The sequence below is a fragment of the Labeo rohita genome, chromosome 19 (assembly GCF_022985175.1).
Source record: "Labeo rohita strain BAU-BD-2019 chromosome 19, IGBB_LRoh.1.0, whole genome shotgun sequence".
Taxonomy (NCBI): domain Eukaryota; kingdom Metazoa; phylum Chordata; class Actinopteri; order Cypriniformes; family Cyprinidae; genus Labeo; species Labeo rohita.
Genome location: NC_066887.1, coordinates 24,836,467 through 24,855,268, shown reverse-complemented (window position 1 = coordinate 24,855,268; position 18,802 = coordinate 24,836,467). Strand labels below are relative to the sequence as shown.

The window sequence follows — 18,802 nt, the reverse complement described above, 5'->3', positions numbered from 1 at the left end:
TATACTTTTTACGAGTAAAACCAAGACCAGAGACACTCAGTAGGCACATCATTTTCCTCACCATTGTATATACAGTTGAGGTCAAAAGTTTACATACACCTTGCAGAATCTGCAAAATGTTAATTATTTTACCAACATAAGAGGGATCATACAAAATGCGTGTTATTTTTTATTTAGTACTGACCTGAAAAAGATATTTCACATAAAAGACGTTTACATATAGTCCACAAGAGAAGATAATAGCTGAATTTATGAAAATGACACCGTTCAGAAGTTTACATACACTTGTTTCTTAATACTGTGTTCTTACATGAATGATCCACAACTGTTTTATTTATTTATTTATTTATTTTTTGTGATAGTTGTTCATGAGTCCCTTGTTTGTCATGAACAGCTGCCTGCTGTTCTTCAGAAAAATCCTTCAGGTCCAACAAATTCTTTGGTTTTTCAGCATTTTTGTGTATTTGAACTGTTTCCAACAATGACTATGATTTTGAGATCCATCTTTTCACACTGAGGACAACTGAGGGACTCATATGCAACTATTTCAGACAGTTCAAACGCTCACTGATGCTTCAGAAGGAAACACGATGCATTATAACTTTTTGAATTTAAAGATCAGGGTAAATTTTACTTGTTTCGTCTTCTGGGAAACATGTAAATATCTTCTGTAGCTTTTGAAGGGCACTACTAAATAAAAAATATGATATTTAGGTAAAATAAGAAAAATGTACACATCTTCATTCTATTCAAAAGTTTCACCCCCAGCTCTCAATACATTTTTTTTCCTTCTTGAGCATCAGTGAGCATTTTAACCTTCTGTAAAAGATGGCCTGTACGTCATTTCACATAACTTTGGAGCAACATGAGAATGAGTAATGATGAAAGGCTGTTTCTTTTCATGTTAATTACTGTATGTGAAGTGAGATTTTGGATCAGTGGGATTTTAAAATGGTCAGGGCTTCAGCACAGTGGTGCCGAAATAGAAACCAAGTGATGAACAAAATGTCCTCTCTCATGGTAGTGGCAGATTAGGATACAGTGATAAGATTTGTTTTGAAACGTTGCAAAGAAATGTTCTTGGCTAATAAACCAGGAGCATGTTTGGGGATCAGCTGTTCACTCGTTGATGCAAGTTTGAATCGGTCCTCATTCAGAACTCCGAATGTGTTAGTGACGTGTTAGCGTGCCACTACCCTGTCAACATCTCTCAGTGACAGATTGTGGACTTGATCTTTCTCTCTCACACACACATTTGATCTGCCAGTATTGAATAAAATGTGCTTTGGAATTAAAGGTGCAATCTTTAAAGCAGCCAATCGGAAACACTCTCTGGTTCAGGTTTGCTGGTGGCTGGTGCTAATCTCCCTTCCTCAATGCCTGATTAAACATATAGTGTGCTGTTATCTTGTTTCAGCAGGAATTAAAAGATGTTGGCTAAAATTTAGAATAGCATAGTATTTTTCTGTACAGTATCTTTTTATGGAAGAAAAGGTTAGAGAAGTATGGTATTCTGAATTCATCCCTTTTCTCATTTCACATACTGCTTTTCACATACTGTATAGTAGGAAAGTAAGCATGTGTGGATGCTGAAAATGTGGTGTGTAATTTAAAAATTCTTAATCATTAATAATTTCATGGCAAATCGATTTTCAGATCATTTCTAAAAAGGCACTGAAAATTAGGCCTAATCAATTAGGGTTTGATCCACTTCAAATGTTGACTGTTGACTGTTTTTTTATTTAAGTAATCATGTTTTTAAAATGTATTTATTCCAATTCCATTGAATTGCCATAAATCTATTAAATCTAATCAATTGACAATCTTGTGAAACATGCAAGATTTAATTACTTAATGTATGATATATATATATATATATATATATAAACACTGAATTCATGTTAAATGTATAAACATGGTTCATATGTATTTAATGCATACATGTAGTTTGTTAAAACTCTGTAATTTTATATGCAATTAAAATACATAAACTTATCTTAAATATTAGGCATAAATGTTTCCTCTAAATTTAAAGTTGTCTCAGCCAATGAAATTTCATAGGATCTTCCACAACACGTGGCTTGTAGCAGCTTTAGAAAATATTCTTCTAAATTTCACAAACAAAAAGTTTGTATTTCTGGCATTCTAGTGTGATAAATTCATCAAATGTATAGGCAGATATTTCTCTCACGCACATTTACTTACAAATTAACATACACAAGATGACAGCATACTTTCACACTTACATAATTGCACATAAATGTGTTTTAATGCAGTATATCAAATGAAAGGTCATACAGACAGCGGCTGGAATAGTTAGCAGGCTTGTCAAATGATCTTCGTGGATCTTCTCCCTTCATGTAATGAGCTATTTCAGCTGTTAATCTCTTAACAAGGTGCCTAAATAACTTCAGTCTGAAAGGGCAAAATCTGGCACTATAGTGTTTAGTTTTATAGTTTTGATGTCTTAATTTAGCAGCCTAGATTGTATTCATTCAGTTTCCTGAGCAAATATTTGTTATTTTAAATGTTTTAATTTTTTTTTTTTTTTTTTACATTTTGGTCAGTCAGGTGGTTTTCATTTGTTTACTGTGTATTATTTATCCTTATTTAATCATCTAAACTTCATACTAAATTATCTTAATTCCATGTATTTTGCAAATATGGTTGTCATATTTACTCTATAATTTACAATGTTATGTTTTCATGGATCATTTGAAGGAGTCTGGATATAAGCCAAACACCTATCTGTTACATGTAACTTCACACTTTGTGTGTGTGTGTTGTGTATGTGTGTAGAGTGTTGATGAATGGAGGGACAGATTTGAATGCAGAAGTGTGAGACACTTAAGGATAAAGATCAGTAAAGATTACGTGTGCTTGCCCATGCATGTGTATTTGATTTCAAGTGTGCGTCTGACAGAGGTGATGATGGCTGAAAGAGTTTTATTAATGGTCTGGGGGTTATTTTTAAATCTAGGACACATAGTGTCTGAGTGTTTGTATGTGTCTGCGTGTCTTCTGCTGAAACTTGAGAGATGTGCTCCTTCTTACTCTTACGCTCACAAGTGCTCCACGTGAAGATAACATTTCATGAGCATACTGTAAGTTGTTAAAAGGATGAATATGTTTTTAAGACTCGAGTGAACATTCCAGCCTTTATGATGTTACGCAAAGATAAAAGATGTATGTAAACAAACAGGTACATTTCAAAATGTTGGTGAAAACATGTTTAATGATTCAGTTTTGTATGGTAGACCACATCACACTGTTAAATTTTGAATCCTTTATTTTGATTTATTTCATATTAACAATTCTATATTTCTATCACAGGTTCCCTGCAGTTCCACCATGAACCCCTAGGGTGTCAGGATGAGATCCCCCAGATGAGATTGAGGTCTCTGCAGTGCAAAAGTGGGTGTTTCTGACTAAATCATGCAATCAAAATGATCCCCTTTACCTAACCCCACCCCTAAACCTACCGTCACTATGATGTCAGCCAATCAGGTAACATCGTCGAAAAATGCCCCAATCTGGTAACTCCCATTACTTTACTGCAGAGACCTATACTTGCCCCAGATGGGAAATCCTACTTCATTATGCATGCGGGAGGTCCACATAAAATACTGTAAGATTCATTATCAATGTGCCCTCGTAATATTTAATCAAAAACATTAACTTGCTCTCACAAAAAAATCTTTTCTCCGATGTGTGCACTAAGGCGTAAAACATCCCGTCCAACAACCTGTCACTTGCATGAGATTGCAGCAGTTAGCAAACAATGATTCAAACGAATTCCCGATGAACAAAATCATTGTTAGATTTTGATGGCATCATAGTTGTGCATGTCTGGGTTTTTCCCCACCATAAACTATGCAGTAAACAAGTTCAACTTCTGTTCCGCAGGTACAGGTACAACTGTACTGTCGAAATTCCAGATGATAGGCTTTGGAAAGTGGAGATGCCGGCAATGTTTATTTAGACTTATAAACACATATGTGGTTGATTCCATAGTATAGCCTTATACTGATCTTTGTAGGACACACATTGTTTTGGAGTGTAGTAATGGTGCTGGACTGTGGATGAGGCCCAAGTTTTTAGAAACACTTTTTGTACCCCTTTTCAGTTACAGTATATAACCCTTAACTCTTCTGGGTCATGCAACACTATTTACTTAGGTTTGTGCTTGTCAGTTTACTGGTATTTGTGCCATTAAAAAAGCATGTCTCAAACTAGATGCTAATTTGCGCTGCTCTTGGTAGATTGTGTTGGTCATTATGGAAATGATCTGGTTGTGTCTGTTCTCATCCGCAGAACTTTGCACTCCCATCTGCACTTTTATGAGATTGCGTTCTTACCCTAATTTGCCCTGTTTAGTAAATTAGTGTTTACAGCTAAGATCTATAGTGATCAGTCGGGAAAAGAAACTCTCAACTAATAATGCTTATATGTAGCATATTAAACAGAAGAACAATTGTTCCCACCATGGAGTGATCCGACGTCAATGTCTTGTCTTTCCTTTGATGCATCACCCGCTGATATCCTTGTCTAATAACCAGGCTCCTCCCAGATACCTTTCCACCTCATCTGGCCTGCCACGAACCCTGGACTGTGGGTGGAGCAGGGACCTAAGAAGGCAAGCCGCAAGAGGGGTGAATGCTGCAAATTGCGGTGCCATGCGGTGAAAGTTTTCAGGCAGATCTGAACCTCTCTGTTGTGATGCTGAACCTTGCCAGTTGGTCCATTGTAGATAGCTTTTATATGCAGTGTTGTCTGAGACAGTCTCAGACCATGGAAGGCTCCCCATGAGCATGGCGTAGATTAGAATGCCTAATGCCCAGCTGTCTGTACTGGGATCCACAGACACCAACACCCTTTGAGTCTTTCCAGAGTTTCCTCTTTGCTTGTTCCCATTGTTGTCCACCTCCAAGTGGCCCGAATCGGTTTCTTCGCTCTTCCTTGCTATTTCAGCTTCAGGCGTGCAGTAAGGGGAGCTGTACCACACGCATGGTACCCTGGTGCCTGCAGCCTTCACCATGCCAAAATCTCCAAGCTTGACCCAACGACATTCACGGTCACATAGGAAGATGTTTTCTGGTTTGACATCACGATGGACAAAGCCAAGGGAATGGAGGTGAGAGAGGGCACCGCTAATCTGGGAAGCCACTCCCTGGGCACGACTCTCTTCCAGACCAACCTGCAATGAAGAAGTCAGTTTACTACTTAGGTCAGGGGGGTCTAGTCCTGCTCCTGGAGCACCTGGAGTTCAGGTCCAACCGGCCCCAACACATTTGCTTGAAGGTTTCAAGTAATCCTGAAGACCTTGTTAACTGGTTCAGGTTTGGTTTATTAGAATTTAAGGTACTCTGCAGGATTTTGGCAGCCCAGGAGCAGGATTGGAGGGACGCCTCTGATTTAGGCATTAATCCAGGGGTACCCAAACTCAGTCCTGGAGGGCCGGTGTCCTGCACAGTTTAGTTTAGGGGTGCCCAGTCCTGTTCCTGGAGATCTACCATCCTGCAAAGTTCAGCTCCAACCTTGATGAACCAGCTAATTAATCTCTTAGGTTGCACTTGATAATTACAAACAGCTGTGTTGGAGCAAGGCTGGAACTGTAGGTCTGGAAGGCTTTCTAGTGATCTTGAAGACCTTGATTAGCTTGTTCAAGTGTGTTCGATAAGTGTTGGAGCTGAGCTCTACAGGACAGTGGCCCTCCAGGACCGTAACTGCCCATTGCTGACCTAAAGGGGCTATCGCACTGTGTAGTTCTATGAACTCAGTTCTAGAAACTAGCTAGCATGGTAGTTCCTAAAGAACCAGTTTCTCCCTTGGCTAGTTTTCCTGGTTGCATTCACATTGGCAGCAGGAATGCTAAAGTGACCGACAGTGACGTCTTTATTTATGCCCCTTAACACAGGAATGGACAACTTCAGTCCTGGAGGGCCACTGTCCTGCAGAATTTAACTCCAAGCCTAATCAAACACACCTGCCTGTAGCTTTCTAGTGATCTTGAAGACCTTGATTAGCTTGTTCAGGTGTGTTAGATTGGGTTGGAGCTAAACTCTGCAGGACTGTGGCCCTACAGGACTGAAGTTGCCCATCTCTCATCTAACACAACAATTTCAGGTCTTGAAGTCTCTACAAATGATCTGATGTGTTGAATCAGGTGTATTTGATTAAGGAGATTTGCAATATTGGGGGTAGAGCAGGGGTGCACAAACTCGGCCCTGGAGGGCCGGTGTTCTGCAGAGTTTAGCTCAAACCCCAATTAGACACACCTGAACCAACGAATCAAGCTCTTAATACACATTCTAGAAACTTCCCAGCAAGTGTGTTGAGGCAAGTTGGAGCTAAACTCTGCAGGACACCGGCCATCCAGGACCGAGTTTGGGCACCCCTGGGGTAGAGGCTAAGAAACCACTTATTCAAACCTGGGGTGTAATCCTGCTCCTGGAGGGCCACTGTCCTGCAGAGTTTAGCTTCAATCCCAATTAAACACACCTGATCCAGCTAATCAAGGTCTTTAGCATTACTTGAAACATCCAGGCAAATGTACTGGGGCAGGTTGGAGCTAAACTCTCCAGGACATTGGTCCTCCGGGAGCAGTTATCATTAAGAGTCAAACCTTTACCAACCTCAGGAACGATGACATCATAGAGGTCGCCATAAAGGCAAGGTTGCTGAGCAAACACATAGTGAGTTGGAGTGGAGAATGCAATGCCGAAAGCTGAGGTAAGCGAGGGGTGTGTGCAGAAGGCCAAAGACAGGTTATATTCCCTCAGAAATGACAGTAGAGATGTGTCGTCCCGCAGAAAGAATTTAAGGGCCATTGGGGTTCCTAGATTACATGCACATTTGGAGGAATAATGGAGATATTGTCAAATCGAAAGGAAGAAGGAACCAGTATAGAGGGTATGCACATGATGTCACCATCAGCTGGAGTGAGTGTGGCTCCACCAACTAAGTGGCAAAAACACTGAGCGACAGCATTGGTTTCAGCGTGAACGCTGCGACAAAACTCAGAAAACACCTCTAAAACCAGAACAAGCTTTGACTGTACGAAGAGATTTGACAAGAAAACTGATATATTATTTTATATTTTCACAGGCTGCTGAAAGCTACAAAAAAAAAACAAAACAGACAAGCAAATGGATCGCTGCAGTTAAAAAAAAAACAAATGGATTCCAGGTGGCGAAATTTCATATTAATATGTTGAATATTGTGATAAAATCATACCCTATATATTGTATTGTCATATATCATATTGACAACTCATAAATTCAATATTTACCATCTTAAATTCTGCATAACTAGATGTTTTTAAATGAACACTGACAAAAACTGTATAAGATTTTGGGCTGGACGATATGACCATATATATAACTATAAGTGATAACTGGGGTTTAGACCAACCTATTTCATTTTTACAGGCAAATCTGCTTTGTTTATTTCCCCAGCGTTGAAATCAGTAACACATAAATGTCAGAAAACATGATTCCTGGCTGCATATCAATAGTTTTAAAGTTTTGTTTTACTTGCGTTTTCTGAGCTTCCCTATTATATCCATTCATGCAGCATCTCTTTTTCCACTCAGTCCAGCTGAGGGGGTGTGTTTTGGCGGAAAGGGACATCAATGCATACCCTCTGTACAATATAGATAAGATCAGGTGAGAGAAAGACAAAACAACATAACTTACCTCTCTTCTTGTGCACTGCTAACTTGACTTGTCCATATGAACCCTCTCCAAGAAGTTTAATAACTTGGAAATGATCTAAAGGCTCCAGTGATTCTAGAGATTGAGCCGTTAAGTGACACAGCTCATCCAGAAGTCTTGTGGCAGTCTGTAATTGAAGCAAAACTACGCTGTCAGGGTTGCAGATGGACGTGCGAAACATTCAACACCTAGTGTAACATGCCTCGTTTTCAACTTTGCTTCAAAGATTCTAAATTAGACCTTCACTATTTACTAATGAACATGTGAGAAGTCTTATTTAATACCCATGGCATAGTTGCCATACATTTTTGTTTGTTTTCTACCTTTCTGGGGCATGTCAAACAAGGTTTCACTAGCTCTCAAGTGCGATGTTGAAAGTGAACAGGATCTGTCTGGATCAGAGATATACTGCTGGGATCTGTCACTGCATACTATTATAAGGTTGCTACAGCGAAAGGGGGATTTGGGGCTCAGTTCTGAGGATTGTCTATTCTGTCAACACATCTTAACTGTCCCCAAACAGCTGTGCTATTTAGCTGAGCTTCATAGGATTAAGTGTTCTGCTCATTAATAGTATTGGTAACTTATCAACATTTATTCATTCGGCATGATCGAATGTCATTCGTAGCTTGTATTTGAACTGGATGTTGTTTTCAGTGTTTTTGAGGTTTTAGTCTGTGTATGCTTTGGTGTCCCAAAGGCAGTAAAGCAGCAGTTCAGGATGATGAAGGACGTGTTGCATAAGAGGGATAAGGTGCACCTGTTGGGCATCAGCTGTGTGAGGACAGACAGCAGACAGAAGTTGTGTGTGGTTAACCCCTTGACAAGAACAGCAGAATGGGCAGCACATTGGAATTCTTCAGGATTAGATGTGAATGGTGTAAATCGCTGAATTACATAACATGTTCTAGCCTTTAAGGTATGTGCTGTGTAACACTTCTATACTTTTAAGCACTTTCTATATACATCACTTCTTTCATAAACACTGAATAATCAGACTAAACTTTTGAACGGCATGGAGCGGCACTATATTTTAAATTACATGCTATATGAAAGTCTTCTCAAATGTGTACATAGTCCATGAAGAATAGACATTTTGAAAGAAATGAAAAGACTTACTGTCATGTTTGCTGAAGGTTGAGAGGGAATTCAGAGGTGCGGTTCTCTATTGATCAGTCTGTCCATAAACTCTGGTCACTGAAAGCTGCAGGTCAAACCGGCAACAGCAGGTCAACCGGTCATAAATCAACGTACAGGTTACACTTTCTTTTGCTTCGGAGTGCATATCCCGACTGCTACTGAATCTCTTCCCTGCTTTATACAGTTCAATGGTCTCTCTGTACCCTCTCTCTCTTTCTCTCTATCCAAATTCTCCAGTTTGCTCACTCACATGCTCTCTCGCTGCTATTACCCCTCCTTTTGAATGTTACAGCATTCATTGCTGACAGTGTGTTCTGTAGAGTTTCTATAACAGGCATTTTGTACCTTCTATCTTTGGGCTGTCAGTGTAATATGTAAAAAAAACCCTGATTTAACAGCAGTTGATTTGATTAATCAGCATATCATGGAAGTAGCCTTTTATCTGTTTTTCTGTATATGGATCTGACAAATGTGTTATGATGCTGGCCAGCATGATCGATTTCTCTCTCGAGAGCATGACAAATCCAACAGCTGTGAGAGAGCGGTACACAAAACGCTTATATTGCAGATCTCTCTTTCTGCACAACGTGCCAAGTCCTGACTTTTCAGCTTTTTAAACTCTCTCACACACAGTCATATGACATATCCTTTATCCATATCCCATTCCCTGTTCTGCAGTGTTTGGTATTAGTCATCATGACAAAGATTTTGACATTCACGGTTGGTTACACTATTAGTGGCAAAACCTGTTTGGATCTAGTTATGCTCAACTATCTGTAAAAATGCTCAGCCAGACGGGTGGGGAAATGAATTATAAACCTACAAACAAGACGCACAAGTTTATTTTAGGAGCGAGTATTAAAATCCAAATATATACTGAACATCAGAAATGGTGTGATGACGACTCAATTGTTTTATGAAAGACTCATTTGTTGCTGACGCAGTTCAACAGATTTAAAACAAAAAGCTGTGAGTGTGTTTGATGTAAAAACATTTTATTGAAAGAAAAATGACACAGTTAAATAATAAAAAAGTATAAATAAGAAAATAAATATATAGATATGTATAAAAAAAGTTTGAAAATAAACAACATCCAGGACAATACCAAAGCATCTAAATCCATCCAAAGGGGCTTGCAAAGAGTTTTTTTTTTTTGTTGTTCCCTTCACCTGGTTGATTTTACCAAATAATTCTCATAATATGAACACTACTAAATGTCTTCAGCATTTGTCTGCAAGTAGTCTGATGAATCATGAACAATCTCAAAGTCATTTTTGAAGTAAGGTAAGGCCTCTTTTTCAGTACATTTCTGCAATACAGTGCCTTTTACTTAGACTAAACACATAACCATGGAATAAATACAATCTAAAGGCAGTACATGCATTTCAAGCTACTGTATTTTCAATATGTTCACAGAAAAGCCCATGGTGCAGCAGCAACAGCATCCATTAGCCCTAATGAAACTTGGAATTTGTTTTGTGTTGAATGCCCAGTTTTATCATTTATTTATTATCCTATTTGCCAAATAGGCTGTGGATCAACATCATTCACTGTTAAAAATACCTTACAACATAGGCTTCAAACATAACATTTTTTAAACATAGGCTTAACCCCTAATCATTAAAGCAACTGCATGTAGTTTTGTGTATTTTTGCAATCTTGGAGCCCCCTATAGTTAAAAGAGTAGATTTAGCTGTGCTAAATATACCACTGTCGTAATTACAGTTGACTGCTGTACACATAGCGTACATTTGTTGTTGCCGTAAAGCAATCTGCATTTTCGCAGAATTTCGTACCTGCTCACCACTTACAGACAAGCGGAACAGACGTTTGTAGGAAGTATGAGAAAGAAACAAAAGCCATTCACTTTGTTTAAAATTAAGTTTTAAAAAAAAACTGCATACAGTTGCTTTAAATGCCAACCGTATCCAAAGTTTAACTTTAACCGTAACATTTGAATGGAAGATAGTTATGTTGTTCAGCAAGGATGTCGATTCAGTACTTTGTGAAACGCCTGACTTAAAAATAGATATAAATAAATAAAAGAGTGGTGATCCTGAACTGCATTTAATTATGTATCACATTAACCACAGTAAACGGTTTTTAAGCAACACCTATTGGTCATTATTAGCAACTGCCTGCAGCTGATTTTTGCATACAAATTTCTTTACACACTTAATATTTTTATAAAGTGCTATTTTATCTCATTCAGTGATATGTATAAAAAAATCCTTCATTGTAAACAAAGAACTGCTCAATAAATATTAAATACATAACTTAAATATAAAATAAACACAACATAGGAAAAACTAATTAGGGGAACACTGTTAAATGGAGGATGACTTATGACAGAGGCTGGAACGTTCATTGCATCCTATTAAACATTAAGGCAAGTTAGGCATCATGGAGATAAGCTGAGGGCTACTGGTGTCATATGATGCTGTATGATCAGTGTTGTCCGTTTTTCAGGACTCCCAGTGCTCTAATGTACCAGTTGCAAAAGAAGTACAGTTTGTCAATGATCTCCGCATTGGCCTGGTACAAGTTCCAGGCTGTGTTCAAAGGTGACAAGGAAGGGTAGACCAGCTCAGGTGGTGTCGTCCCAATCTGTAAGAAGGTTTAGAAGATTTCTGTTTATCAAATTCTCATCTATTTTCACTTTTATTTCATTCTTGTTGTCTGTCAGCCAGCATTTTTTTTGAAATAACTGATTTATTCCATGCATTTCCATCTATTGTCACCCTTACCCTCCAATCCATTTGGCAAAAAATATTTTATATTTATTAAAAGGATATAAAAATTGTAACAAATTGCTATATATATATATATATATATATATATATATATATACACACACAACCAGTCAAAGTTTTTGAACAGTAAGATTTTTAATGTTTTTAAAGAAGTCTCTTTTGCTCACCAAGCCTGCATTTATTTGATCAAAAGCAAAAACAGTAAAATATTTTTTACTATTTAAAATAACTGTTTTCTATTTCTATCAGCATCCAGTCTTTAGTGTCACATGATTCTTCAGAAATCATTCTAATAAGCTGATTTGCTGTTCAAGAAACATTTGTTGTTGTCGTTATTATTATTATTATTATTATTATTATTAGCAATATTTAAAACAGTTGAGTACATTTTTTTCAGGATTCTTTGATGAATAGAAAGATGCAAAGATCAGCATTTATCTGAAATAAAAAGCTTTTGTCATATTATACACTATACCATTCTAAAGCTTGGGGTCAGTATAATATTTTTTGGGAAAAGAAATGATAGAAATTAAAACTTACAGTTAGCCAGGATGCTTTAGATTGATCAAAAGTGACGACAAAAGCATTTTGTATTAAAAAAAATGCTGTTCTTCTGAACTTTCTATTTATCAAAGAAACCTGAAAAAATTCTACTCAGCTGTTTTCAACATCATGATAATAATTAATGTTTTTTGAGCAGCAAATCAAAATATTCGAATGATTTCTGAAGGATCATGAGACTGGAGTAACGATGCTAAAAAAATTCTTTTTTAAATCTAAAATAATTTTAATCAAAGGAATAAATTACATTTTATATTTTATTTAAATAGAAAAGAGTTATTTTAAATAATAAAAATATTTAAAAAATTTACTGTTTTTTCTGTACTATGGATCAAATAAATGCAGGCTTGCTGAGCAGAAGAGACTTTTAAAAACATTAAAAATCTTACTGTTCATATCATATCTCACATAAAGTGTTCATTTCCTCACATATTTTTGGCCGTTTTTAAACATATTTTCAATCTAATCAATTTATATTTTAAAACTGAAGTGTATTTTCTTGCTACTTGTATGTTTTGGCATATAAATGTTTCATTTTTTCCCTTCCCCCCAGTAAAAAATGGTTGTGTATTTTCAGAAATGATGATCAGAAAGAACAGTAATTATTTAAAACAGAGTTTCTGATGCAAAATAAAAGCCTATCAGAATTTAAATCTAAATCTTAGTCTAGGTCTGTTTTATTTTATAAAGCATTTTGACAAACCTATCACATGCATTTTGACAGCTTTCAAGATATTTACATATTATTTGATTTCCTCCTGTAGGTACGTTAAATGGTTCTTACCTGTATGAGCACCATGTGGCTGATGATTTGTATACGATCAGCAAGTTTCTTTGTCTTAGAATAATCATTCCCCATTTCTTCTTGTTTCTGCTGAATCCAGTCAAGATGGAACTTGAAGGATTTAAGACCGGAGTACAGATGTTCTAATGTACTGCTCATCTGTGGGTCAAAAGAAGCCAGATGTTACACACAATTCACATTTCATTCATCTATTTCATCTATCTATCTATCTATGTATCTATGTATCTATGTATCTATGTATCTATGTATCTATCTATCTATCTATCTATCTGTCTGACTATCTGTCTATCTGTCTGTCTGTCTGTGTCCTTTTTGGATTTTGAATCTCATTCAAAAATATTCTATTGAAAAAAGAAAATCTAGATACATGAAACACAGACATGGAAAAAACAAGCAGAAATGTGGATGTTTTACCTCGAGTGATTTCAAATCTTGTGCTTTGTAATTCAGCGTGGGCAGAGATGTAAGTGATTGTTCAAAGTCTTTCTCGTTCTGAAAAAAACAAAATCAAGGTCTTTATTACACAAACAATAAGTTTATTGAGATAAATGTAAATATGTTTTGTTCTGCATGGTACAGATAACACATGGTTACTCCAAAAGTGAGTTAGAAAACCATTTACATAAAGAACTGGTATTTACCCTAAGCCTTTCATGAGATACCACGTTTAGCAGCGTCCGCATATCTTGATACAGTATCTGCAGTCCCTTTTTTCCTTGCGGTAAGTAAGTGGGACGGGCTGTGACGAAGGTGAAAAGCTCAACGCAAGTCATCAAGACGATGAGGGGAAAGGTGAAGTCAGGTGACACTGTCAGCATAAAAACAAACAGGATTTCTTATTAGTGTCATTGGAACAGCTGCTGTGAGTCACAAGTGTTTCAGTATATGTCCCAGCACCTGTTTTACTCTATTAAAATGTGTATCTAAGCAGAGGGATTTACAGTTACACAGAATGGGACGATTTAGACAAGACAAGAATTTCGTCCCACAGGAATTTCCGAGGCACGTAACAGTTGCTGGGTTTGCGGTGATCAATTTCGCACTGAATGCATAAGTTCAAAAAGGGTGCTGTTTGGATGAAAGGATGTGAGTCAGCATTTTTTCCGGATGTAATATTTGCTGTGTATGATGATGTGCTTAAATTTTGATGCACACTTGTTTAGCCTGAGATCATGAGACAAGATCATAAAATGTCACCAAACCAGGAAAACTGGTCAGTTTTTAACTGAAATGAAAGCAATGGATTGCAAAATCGAAGAATTTCCAGTTTTTAGTTCTTTCAGGAAATTTGTATCCCTGATGTCACATATTAGTGAATGAGACATGCATCATCTCCTTATGAATGAAACCTAATTAAGTCGAATTTTCATTGAAAATGGTCATTTTAAGAAGCATTTAACACATTTTGTGACTATTACAGTGAGAATTAATATATTAGGCCTAATGCAGTTCTTTCTTTACCCACTAATAATTGGCCCGTTTGATGTTTGCGCCAGTCTTTAGCTACAGCAAACTCAAATGAGCCATGACCAAAGTCTGTGTGAAGGTCGTAGGCCTTCAAATACATGCTGCAGATATATGATAACTGTGATTTAGCCCTCTGATAAGCATTAAAGGAAATGAATGCCTATTTACGCAATTAGCATTCTTTGAAACCTTTCTAAATGGAGAAATTGTTCAGGTCACCGATAACCACTGCGTGCAACCCCTACAGATTTGACGGCACGGTGGCGATCCCCATCGAAACTGTGGGCATGCAATAATCACATTCATCATTTAGCCTTGCGACCAGCTGTTGACTAACCTGCAGACATCCTTTGTCTGCACTTGTGGAAAATGATTTTCACACTGATAGCATCTTTTTGCTTCTGTCAACACACTTTTGAAAAAGCATTGCCAACTGTTAAAGCATCCAGTAATTGAGCTTGTTACTGAAGTGACAAGTCTACATGTCCATATTTTTAAATTGGACGTTATGCAAAAGCAGCGTAAAAATGTTTACAGGCTGAGGTTACAACTCTGATCTTGCAGCAAGTTTTACAAACCCTTGAAGTCTTGACCCTGAATCTTTATTATTTCAGTATTATCTATGTAATATTTGAATATCTGAATTTGATTTTTTAAATCAGTTTTTCACTTGAATTTAAAATGTAAAGTTTTTTTTTTATATTTTAAACATCTAATTTTCTTTTACATTTTTCATGTAATATTTAGATTTTATTTTATTTGCATTTAAATAACCAAAAAACATTTTTTAATTATTTATTTAAATATTTATGATTAAATATATTAGTAATTAAAATAATTACAGAAATGACCAGATTTGAATAGGTAGGTTAAACATTTTCAAAAGCACAAATGGTAAGTCTGATTTGATTAGGAGAAAATAACCTTGACCCTTGACCTTAATTTGACCTGTTATCAAGGTTAGCACATAACCAATTGAGGAACTTAAGTAATTTAACTAATAATTTAAGCACTAAAAACCCAAACTAATCTGAATGTTAAGTGCCATGGTGCTTACAGCCCTGCCTATCACAATAATCAAGATCTAAACAAATATCAAAGTAAACATTTCAATAATAAATAGAACTTAAAACACTGCCTTTTTGTCATATAAATGAATATAAATGTCATATAAATTAGCTTGAGGTTAACAAACCAGAGTGCTTTACTAGATTTTGGTTCCTATTCAGGAAAGACTTTTCACACAAAATTCAAAGACAGCAAAATATCCAATTGTTTGCCCTCACTAAGGCACATGCCCATGCCGTAAAGCTGAATGAAAAAAATGATGAAAGTACTTACATTTCATGGTAATCCCCAAAACACAACTAGTAAACACAGTGCACAAACTTGTGTTATCACTCTACTAACATGTGGAGTAGTGAAAGGGTTCTCCTTTATAGTATGGGCCATGACACACAACTCTGAGTCATTCACATTCAGGGGAAAAAAAAAAAGTAGCTCTACACACACCCCCCTCTCTCACTAAACATATCTTTTTTCTGAAGAACTCAACAGTTTTTGCTATTTCTGCCAAATTGATTCCTCAAAATCCTTATGTTTCGGATTTCTATTTTAAGGGTGGTCTTTGTGCTCCGGAAACAACTTTGTGTTAAGCATCTCTGGTAACGGTACGTTATCAGACTCTATATTCACAATGGTACCTTACCTACCCCTAAACGGTACATATTAGTACCTTAAAGGTACATTTTAGTACTTTGAAAGTACATATTGGTAACTTAAAGGCACATAGTAGTACTTGTACCTATTCACTTTTTTACCTTATGATAGCATCCCAGTGACAGGACTCTACCTTTTTTTCTGACAGTGCAAGAGATTCAATTTTTTCATTTTATTCAAATCTCCAAATCTAATACTTACTACTTTGTTTACATGATTTTATGTTTCATATACATGCAGTAGTGTATATACGAGACTACAGTCATATCAGATTACAGTTTGCTATGGAGAAATGCCATAGAGATGAGATGAGATGCTGTTTTTCTTGTTTAGACAAATTAGGTGCAATTCACAACAGAACACAGTCATAATACACTCACACACTAATCTAGAAGATCTGAAGCCCCCCTACCCATGTCTCCCCATCTTCCCCACATTTGTCCGCCTGGCCTCCTCTGACACATCATGCTGTTATTTCCACTCAGACATCCAGCAATGCACAAGTGTCCTCATGCCTGAATGCACATACATGCATTCCTTCCTCATCCTTCTTTCATTTATTCCGTCACCCACTCATTCTTAAGTCTTCCTTGTTTGGCCCATGACTTCAAGTCAAAGGAGGGACATTTTGATAAGAGAAATGACTGTTAACACTGCGTGGGGTCATATCCTGTACCTCTTCAGGAAGTGGTGAGTAGCCTAGAATCTTGGTTATGGCTACTGGGCACACGCACATCATCTAACATTATTTTTGTCACACTGTACAACAATAATACTGTTTTTGTATTATAGCAAGGGCTAAGTTTAGGGTTGGGGTAGGTGTAGACGTTAATAAAACACAATCTAATAGGTAGAACAATTCATTTCATTGTTAGTTTCTGGTCGGAGCTGTATCCCTTCTAGCCACAACCTAGAATCTTTTTGTGGTATACTTAGTATGCAGTGATAACACTAGGGCTTTTCACACTTGAAATAGATATCCCTGGGTCGTTCTAAACCTCAGGTAAACACAATCCATGTTTCACGTTTGTCATAGTTAACAATTAATCTTTAATATTCATAAAGGTTTAGCGTTTCATTTGCGGTGTCAGCGTCATCGAGCGGACGAACGCAGCGTGTCTGTTTACATAACGGCTTTAGCGTTGCTCATCTACGTGTCATATTGCCATTTACATTGTCAAGTTTTTCCTGAATGGGCTTTTCCAACTAAAAAGGTAAGAATACAGCCATCTCTTCACTCCAGTTGACGCGTTTTCTGTCCCCATTTGACCTTTTCCTCCCATTTGACCTTTTCCTACGAGGCTCCCGCTCGAGTGACTTTTACTACAGCATCTAGTCGTGACATGCTAACATTTTTACCCATTATTGGACATTTTCCCATGGTCTATAAATGAATCATGACTGACTGACTGACTGTGTATACATCGCCAGTTTCTAAAAACATTTGGTCTTTTGCAATGATGCATCCACACCGTCAAACGTTTTAACCTCGGGCTATCCGAAGGAGTTAGAACGACGATAACTTGTGGTTTAGAGTATATATGTATACATTTACATTATTAGTATTTTAACTGCCCTCTGGCTGTATTTTTATTTATATATATTTTAATGTTGTGTGACATTGACGTGTGTTTCATGAATGTTTTTAGTGGAAATGTTTTAGTAACTGATGTCATTGTCGAACTAATCTATACACAGTCAGCTGTGATTCATGTAGTGCATGGGAAAATGTCCAATAATGGCTAATTGTGATGAAGTGAGTAGTAATGGATTTGGTTGCTCTCATGATGATGATCTCATCTTCCCCAGTGCAACAGGTGGAAAATCAATAGATGGGGGACACACCTAGTGCCCTTCCCCAAAAAAATGGGACAAAAAGGTTACTCACCACAGGATATTCTAAACTGTAGTCATGCACCTCATTGAATGCTTTGTCCAGGCGAATCATTCTTCCATTCTTCTGCAGCATCGGAAGTTGCATCATTTTGACACGGCAACGTTTTCATAGCGCTGGGGCGGGGAGGTGGATAGTTAATGCTCAGTACACAGCAGTTCATTGTGTCATATTAGGATGTGTTTACACCAGAAGACAAGCCACATTTAGCCCAAGTGGGCGGATTCTCTGAGGTGTTTAAATTCCTAAAAGGAATGCATGATCAAGCAGAAACAACATCCTTTCCTCTATTAATGAGGTGTCTGATGAACTCACCCTTTTAGTTTTAACTTGAGCTTTAGTGATTTCAAGTTTGTGTTTTTAAGCATTTTACATTTATTACAAAATAATAACTCAAGGCAGTAACAATTTAAACAGTATATTTTATTTGTGAACTAAGTTCAGCTATTCTAGTTGACTTCTATTTTACATTTTTCAGTTCATCAGTCATCAAAGTTGAGTAAAGCAGAGATTTACTTTAAATTTCACCAAGCTGATTACTCACTAAAAGCTGCCATGGATCATATTTTCATGTCTTTTTAAGACGTATTTTGATGTAACAAAGTTAAGTTACTTAAGTGTGAGTTGTTTACTTACTTTTTTAAATTAGTCTTCCCATTAACGCTATTATATTGTTCATTCAGACTGATTTGTGAATGCACAGGAACACACATTTATCGCAATCACAGCCGATCTTAACCAGTCATAT

The 18,802-nt window shown here is 36.9% G+C and overlaps 2 protein-coding genes across 3 annotated transcripts; both read right to left on the bottom strand.

The window, feature by feature from the left end:
* Nucleotides 1-3,271: 3,271 nt before the first annotated feature.
* Nucleotides 3,272-9,100, bottom strand: si:ch211-171h4.3 (serine/threonine-protein kinase SBK1). Its single transcript, XM_051137652.1, has 4 exons — nucleotides 8,835-9,100; nucleotides 7,698-7,842; nucleotides 6,636-6,838; nucleotides 3,272-5,197 (listed from the first exon to the last, which is right to left on the bottom strand). Exons 1-4 carry the CDS (start codon nucleotides 8,838-8,840, stop codon nucleotides 4,529-4,531), a joined length of 1,023 nt encoding a protein of 340 aa, XP_050993609.1. The 5' UTR covers nucleotides 8,841-9,100; the 3' UTR covers nucleotides 3,272-4,528.
* An 840-nt stretch (nucleotides 9,101-9,940) lies between these two features.
* On the bottom strand, nucleotides 9,941-15,885 carry il11b (interleukin 11b). Of its 2 annotated transcripts, XM_051137183.1 has the most exons (5): nucleotides 15,783-15,885; nucleotides 13,616-13,782; nucleotides 13,389-13,466; nucleotides 12,954-13,112; nucleotides 9,941-11,462 (listed from the first exon to the last, which is right to left on the bottom strand). In XM_051137183.1, the coding sequence occupies exons 1-5, from the start codon at nucleotides 15,787-15,789 to the stop codon at nucleotides 11,304-11,306; spliced, it is 570 nt and encodes a 189-aa protein (XP_050993140.1). In that variant the 5' UTR covers nucleotides 15,790-15,885; the 3' UTR covers nucleotides 9,941-11,303. The 2 variants fall into 2 exon arrangements, with proteins under 2 accessions (XP_050993140.1, XP_050993139.1); XM_051137182.1 differs by lacking the exon at nucleotides 15,783-15,885 and having other exon boundaries at nucleotides 13,616-13,801.
* Nucleotides 15,886-18,802: the final 2,917 nt, after the last annotated feature.

Excerpts from the sequence above, each read along its gene's own strand:
- si:ch211-171h4.3 (XM_051137652.1), bottom strand. Across the intron at positions 6,839-7,697 it reads AGCAGTGCACAAGAAGAGAG|GAACCCCAATGGCCCTTAAA; the intron begins GTAAGTTATGTT and ends CATGTAATCTAG. Across the intron at positions 5,198-6,635 it reads ATGATGTCATCGTTCCTGAG|GTTGGTCTGGAAGAGAGTCG; the intron begins GTTGGTAAAGGT and ends TCTTCATTGCAG.
- il11b (XM_051137182.1), bottom strand. The coding sequence starts at position 13,792 with ATGCTGACAGTGTCACCTGACTTCACCTTTCCCCTCATCGTCTTGATG. Across the intron at positions 13,113-13,388 it reads AAGATTTGAAATCACTCGAG|ATGAGCAGTACATTAGAACA; the intron begins GTAAAACATCCA and ends TTTGACCCACAG. Across the intron at positions 11,463-12,953 it reads GCCACATGGTGCTCATACAG|ATTGGGACGACACCACCTGA; the intron begins GTAAGAACCATT and ends ACCTTCTTACAG.